This window comes from Pocillopora damicornis, chromosome 14, assembly GCF_964200805.1.
Source record: "Pocillopora damicornis chromosome 14, jaPocDami1.2, whole genome shotgun sequence".
Taxonomy (NCBI): Eukaryota; Metazoa; Cnidaria; class Anthozoa; order Scleractinia; family Pocilloporidae; genus Pocillopora; species Pocillopora damicornis.
In genome coordinates, this window is record NC_142683.1 from 13,170,023 (window position 1) to 13,177,137 (window position 7,115).

Consider the following 7,115-nt stretch of genomic DNA (forward strand, 5'->3'; position numbering starts at 1 on the left):
TCGAGACGTGAGCTTGGGCCGCCTGTGCTCATACAGGTCCATTTTGGTTAGGATTGCCATCTCTCCTTTTCAATTTTACTCAAACAATGTAGAATTAGAAAAAAACAACTCGGGAATATTTGAAAAAATGGATAGGTGGATAGTAACCCAATATTCACAAATTTAGTGGTTAGGAGTCGTGCCAAAAGCTAATAGCCATGTCCTGCAGATGTTCGAGTTGATTAAATTATAGTCACCAAAATTAGCTTCACTTGAAGTTTGTGAAATCATTGTTTGTTTTGGGCTACCAAGGAGACTGCGACTTGTATAATGCAACCTCGTCATACTAGTAAACCCTATGCGTATTGAGAAATTAATTACACTCATTTAATTTTATCATTACGAAAACGAAAACAAACATCAAAAAAATGAACTGCAACGCCCGTGGATATGTTCTGTTTTTTTTGTTTTTGTTTTCACCCTTAGTCTGAACCAAATTCTTGGAAAAAAATGAAGAAAATTTTGAAAAAAAAGTTATTTCTTTTCTTTTCTCCATCGATCCCTTAATGTTTCGACGATACAATATTGTCACTTCAATCTGCTTGAAACGTGCGGCATCTCAGGAAAGAACAAAAAAAAATACGCCTTTAGCTCATACATCAACAGTTTTTTCCCATTAATTGCGCTTTGACTTTCTCAGCTCAATAACCGAACATTAAGTTGTTATTATAGGAAAAATTTTAGCATTTAAATCTGAAAACAGAGAAAAACACCTATTCTTATCATGATATAATTTATTATAAAATTAGCAAAGCGAAGTAAGAATAGGAAATAAATTTTTGTCATGTTTTAGTGATAACAGTAGCTCACAATTTTTTAATTTAAATTTTGTGAAGGTTCTCATTGCAGGCGTCTTATATTTTTCTAGAATGTCAAATAGGTTTGTGTTTTATTCAGGAACCATAGGTCCATCCCACTCGATCACGTCGTGTTATGTTTTCTTGTTTTTAAGTTGAAAGTCCATGCGGATTTTAACAAGTTATGAGCATTATTGTGCATATAATTCGCCTTATAGTTACTTACACGCCAATGTGTTTTTTTTTAAATTCATCCATATTTGAACTCGTTGGGATCACGAAAAGAGAGAATATTTATGAGATGCACAAGTCATCTCGACGGGTAATAAGTGCGTTGAAATATTACAGCGAATAAATTCAACTTACTTTTCAAAAAAGATTTTAGGAATAAAAAATAACACGAGCTAAAAATTTTATTTATTTATTTATTGATTTATGTATTATTTGGTGGGTTATTCCATCTCAACAATTCGCCCAGAAGATATGGTGCTTTCCGAACATCCGACGACGTATTTATTGGCCGCGGGGTGAACAACATTAAAGTCAAGTTGTATACATATTTAGTTTTTATTCTCTGGAATTGAAACGTAGTCACAAGGAAAGACAACGATGCATAAGTTGTAACCCGAGTGTGAACAAGTTCACATCGTCGCATCAAGAGGCTGGCTGTATTGAGCCCCATCTTCAAATTCTAGCTTTCCACCGTATGTTTACAAAACAATCTTCTTACAGTGTGTAAGACTTCCCCTCGTAACTCACTGACCCGCCAGCAATACAAGAATGGGTTAATTGACGAGTTCGTGAACATTAAAGTAGTGAAAAAGTTGAACTCTATTTTCCACTCTATGAAGGACAATCCATAAAGGAACAGTATCACATACATTGGAGAATAACAAATGATCAAAAACATGAAAAATATAAAAGTATTAATAGCGCTTCTACTTAGACGTCTCATATCTGTACCATTTCTTTCCAAAGGAGGGTGAATTGCTATTTGTTGAGCTAGAATCTGGGTTTGATGCAGGCGAACCACACGGTATATCAAAATATAACAAGATGCTGAAATTATTAAGCAGATTACAGTCACAATACCCATGGTAAATTTGTATATTTGTTCTATCCAAAAATAGGAGGCAGAAAGGAGTACGTTGACCAACCATATGGTTAGCGCAGCATATCTGACCCGAGATTCGGTGAACAAAGAACCATATCTCATGTGATATCGAAGAGCCATAAGTCGATCCACACTTATCGCAGTTATTGTCCAAAGCGTCACTGAGCACGCCGAACCCATTGCCACTGCCGACAGGTTTTGAACGAAAGTATCTCTCGTTAGAATACCGGCTATGAAACTCGGTTGAGCCACGAAACCAACCAATAGATCTGAAACAGCAAGACTACAGAGCAGAGTCAATGAGTTTGGATGAATGGAAGAAATCTTCCTCATAGCAGCCAGGACTAAAGCATTCCCCACGATAGATGCAAGCAACAACAGGCAATTCAGAATGGCAAGGATTCCGCGAGTTGTCTGGTCGTAAAAAATTGTCGAATGAGCCGTTGTCTTATTCTCTTTGTGGACGGTAAAATTCATCATCTCGATAGTTATCACCAAAAAGGGCAATTAAGAGAGTGTCTCTGTAAGAGCAGTCCGGTCGATTTTGCTTGAGACACGGATTTCGCTCGTTTCTCGTGTGTTGTAAGACATTCATGTACCTATACTAAAACCACAATCAGTTTGATCGGATCTCTTTATTTTTTCAGAGTTTTACGGAAATTAAATTTCACTCGAGCGAAGGCTTGTTGTGACACTTTTCAAGACTTTAATTTCATACAACTTTGGAGGACAATTTACAAAAAACCACGGAACTCAGCAAAAAACAAATACCACAGCCATGTATATTAACTCTATCTTATCTATCGAGGCGACTTTCGTAAACATCACGTGTCAATCAAGGAAACAGGAAGACTTGAAAAAAACTTTGCGCCTTTTACCTGCTTGATTTATATCGGTTACGCTTCATGTTGACAAGTCCCTCAAAATGGCGGCCAAATTTGGAGATTGCCGAAAATTAGGTAAGTTCACGGAGTTATAAAGTTCTCGTAAAGGTCGGGCGCAAAGTTTTTTTCTGTAGTTATCTTTTCTATGGCACCTACTTCCTAGCTATGTTAGTTGTATCAGTAAATAACGCCTCACTTTTTCAAAAATTAACCTTGAATTTGATCGGTTTTGGCGTGTTTGATTTAGGCGAACCGATAAGGTGTCATTCAAGTCTTCCTGTTTCGCCTCGATAGATAAGATAGAGTTAATATACATGGCTGTGGTATTTGTTTTTTGCTGAGATCCGTAGTTTTTTGTAAATTGTCCTCCAAAGTTGTATGAAATTAAAGTCTTGAAAAGTGTCACGACAAGCCTTCGCTCGAGTGAAATTTAATTTCCGTAAAACTCTGAAAAATAAAGAGATCCGATCAAACTGATTGTGGTTTTAGTATAGGTACATGAATGTCTTACAACACACGAGAAACGAGCGAAATCCGTGTCTCCAGCAAAATCGACCGGACCGCTCTTACAGAGACACTCTCTTAATGATTTGACAGTTAATCAAATTCTAGAATACTGAGAAGCATATGTTTAAAAAAAAAAGTTTGAAGGCGACGAATAAACAGCTGCATGTCACAAACGGAAGAGGTCATGGCAGCTTTCCGTTCTGTTTTGTCAGAAATCTAAATATAGTCTTTAAAAGCAGCTTTCTAGTTTTTCAAAAGAAAATAATTCATTTTCTGATGCACATCGATGACAGTCTAACAACTAAGAAGAACAATCTCACCATAAGATTTGCGGTTTTACTGTGAAACGACTGAGTTGTACAAACGTCCGGGAAGGAGTGGTACTTAACTTTTTAATCCCTGAGAGTGATCCGCATCTAATTTCTCCTTTCAGTGTAAGCCATGAATCAAACGTCAAGGTCATGAGAATAAAGGAAATTATAATTAACTGAAGAACCTATTGATTGTTAAACAAATTCTCCTTGCCAGCACATAAGGAAATGTATAGAGACCAGTATGGAGAATATGCACACTGATGTTAGGATGTAAAGGGTTAAAACAACCGTTATCCGTGACAATGTCAAACATTTCGCTAGCCATTCTGGTGCGACTAGAATAAATTTCGTTCTATAATAAATTGAGTACACGAAGCTTCGTTTGATGCGTTTTTCCAAACCACATTTAGTCAAATTCTTGCCTTAATTGCTTTCATTTCAAGCAACTTTAATTACCCCAGGGTTAGTTGTCTGAAATCGAGGCTTCATCTCAGGTAACAACGTCTTTTTATCATTACAAAAAAGTCAGCTTAGTCCTGAAGTACAATCGGCCAATGGAAGTCAGCTGTCATAGACTTTGCGCTGTTTTCTCGGAAACTGAAATAATATCTCGGATTTCGTATAAGTGTTTTGACAGGACTCGTCGCTTTAATATTAGTTACACATCAGTTAACTACAGTTTAAGGCGATCGTCACCGAAGACCACCGAGGCCATGCGTTTGAAATGCTTGAAAGAGCAGTACAAGAGGATGAGAAAACATCATGTCGACTGTCGAGAACATCAAGAAAAAGGCAAACTTGTTTCGAGCACAGTTAGAAAAAACATCAAAGGATGTTGAAATGATTATCGCAATCGCCAAACAGGAAGTGTCGGATACAACTGAATACGTGGTCACAAAGACGAGACAGCCAGAAAAACAGCTCTTAGAGTCCTTAGAAATAGCACGTAGGAAAAGAATAGAACGAATCAACTCGGCTAAACAAGAAATGGAATCTCTAATAAAAAAAAAATAACCAAGCAGCTGAATTTGCGAAGAATCTGGTGCAACGAAGATCAGCTGTGGATATCATACAGAACAAAAACAAATTGAGGCAGAAACTTGAAGAGCTTCGTAGAGTTGAAGTTCCAAAACATCGCCAGGCTACATTTGTCAAATTTACCGCCGCATCGCAGCACAACTTTAAACTGGGTTCTATTCAAGTCTCCGAGAAGCCGAAAATCGCAGCTAAATCAACTCTAGAAGGACTGGATCAAACTTTTCAAGTTGGTGTACAAGCAAAGTTTACGTTGTGCCCACGGACATCTGGCGGAGAGATGAGTGACCACGCTGATCTCAAAGATCAAGTCAAATTGCTTGATGAGAAATATGACGATAATGTTAGGCTGAAGTTTACTCCCAAAGTACCAGGGGCCTACAGCCCTGAGGTGAAGATTAATGGCGATAAACTACCGGCCTGTCCCATCACTGGGCAGGTTGAAGAACGTGAACTTGTCGTGGTCGGTGAGTTGAAGATAATGCTCTTTCCAGGGCACACGCTTGAACGGTTATATGGAGTTGTTGTGAATACAGAAGGCCAGGTAGTTGTGACAGATAACCTTGGCAACTGTGTATATGTTTTTGATAAAGATGGCAACTGTATGAGAAAAATCGGAAGCAAGCGTAGCCATACAGGACAATTTCAGTTTCCTAATGGCATTTCGTTTTTAAATGGCAACGAAGTCCTAATTGTAGACTTAGGCAATTGCAGAATACAACGAGTTAATATTCAGACAGGAACGGTAGTGAAAAGTTTTGGAAAAGAAGGCAGACAAAAAGGAGAGTTTGGCGGGCCAGTAGACGTTACTGTGGATGATGACGAACGCATTGTTGTAACCGAGTGGGGCAATAATAGGATACAGGTGATGTCAAAGGAAGGAGAGTCAATTTTTACATTTGGAGACAAAAGCTCAGAGAAACTCCGTCATCCAACCTGCTACACTCTTTACAAAAACATGTTTCTCGTATCTGATGGTGCCAGCCACTGCATAAAAGCTTTTGATCAGTCAGGAACATTCTTATACAAGTTTGGCAAAGAAGGGTATCAAGATGTACAATTTCAATGGCCGCGTGGTTTGCTTGTAGACAGCCCTAATAATCTTCTAGTATGTGACTCTGGGAATAACCGAGTTCAACAGTTTTCTTTAGACGGTCGCTTCATAGGCAAAAGTATCACTCGTTTATCTCAGCCTATGGCGATAACAAAAGCACCAGACGGGCGTATTCTTGTTACTAGCTTTGATGAGAAAAAAGTGTACATTTTGAAATAGCCGCTCCTTACCTGTGTTTTGTTTAATTTTTAATGTAGGTTAAGACTCGTCTGAAAGAGCTCTTAGCGATAATATCAAGACTTACAATTGCTCGTAGAGACAAAAAACTTTTGACTCGAAGTCATCAGCATGTAAGGTGACAACTGTTTTTAAAGATGTACATCCACTGGGTAATTACGTCATAATTAGAGGTGGTTACTGATTTTCTAACTAAGCTTAAGTGTTAGCTCTAAACTTTTTTGAAAAATAGTCTTAGGTTTTGTTCCATATAATAAAGCGAGACAAATTAGGAATGCATTGAATAAATAAGACCTCAAAGTTATTTCCAGTTTGTTGGTATGAATGATTATAAAATAGCATCTAGTTTTAAATATAAATAACATTTTGAAATAGAAGTATTTGAAAAATGCATTGGGAAACATCACCTTAACAATTGCAAAATTATCAGTTCTTTGGTTTCCCTTTTTTTTTTTTTATAGAGATCAACGTCGAATGCATGAAACTGTAATGACTTCGTTATATAACCCTACCCACCCCGCTCCTCCCCCCCCCTCCTCCTTACCCACGCTTCCCGCCTTAATTTCACATTTAAAACAGGAGCGAAATAAACAAGCAGCATGTGGCTAACTTGCATAAATCAGCTTCGTTTTTCAATCGAGACATTTTCTCACTTTGACACTCAACGTTGTAACAAACTTCCTCCACAGAGAATGAGAGGTCCCAGTTCCGTTGCTAGCAACACAGCTGACCACAATGATTCACGTCCTTGACTCGACCCAGTTTCCAAAACACCCCCGTGGCGCTATTAGCGCATAATGTGGCATTCAACTTTGGGGGTTCGGCTGGTAGGTGTTCGCCTGCGTTGCAGGAAAGGCTCTTCCTGTAAAGCAAAATGTAAAAATTAGTGAACGCCTGCGTTATTTTGATTCACTGAGTGATTCACACGCGCGAGTGACACATCTTTCTTGATAAGCGCTTCTCTAGAGTGTCGGTTATCTCGCTCGTGGAAAGTAGAGCATGTAGCAGATAATTTCGGGAGACAGCTAATATTGCAACAAATTTAGCAACGAGTCGGCTGCCTTAACTTCAACACATGAATGAATCATGACTTTATCTGGTTTCCACGGAGCGCTCAGACATGCGTGGAATCTC

At 38.4% G+C, this 7,115-nt stretch overlaps 1 protein-coding gene and 1 pseudogene across 2 annotated transcripts; one reads left to right on the top strand and one right to left on the bottom strand.

Annotated features, from left to right (window-relative positions):
* Positions 1–1,234: 1,234 nt before the first annotated feature.
* LOC149034539 (melanocortin receptor 4-like) lies at positions 1,235–2,663 on the bottom strand. The gene has a single exon (XM_089193565.1). The coding sequence runs from the start codon at positions 2,428–2,430 to the stop codon at positions 1,528–1,530; it is 903 nt and encodes a 300-aa protein (XP_089049691.1). The 5' UTR covers positions 2,431–2,663; the 3' UTR covers positions 1,235–1,527.
* A 138-nt stretch (positions 2,664–2,801) lies between these two features.
* Positions 2,802–6,371, top strand: LOC149034540 (uncharacterized; annotated as a pseudogene). Its single transcript, XR_016182863.1, has one exon. The product of XR_016182863.1 is annotated as an uncharacterized LOC149034540 (transcript).
* Positions 6,372–7,115: the final 744 nt, after the last annotated feature.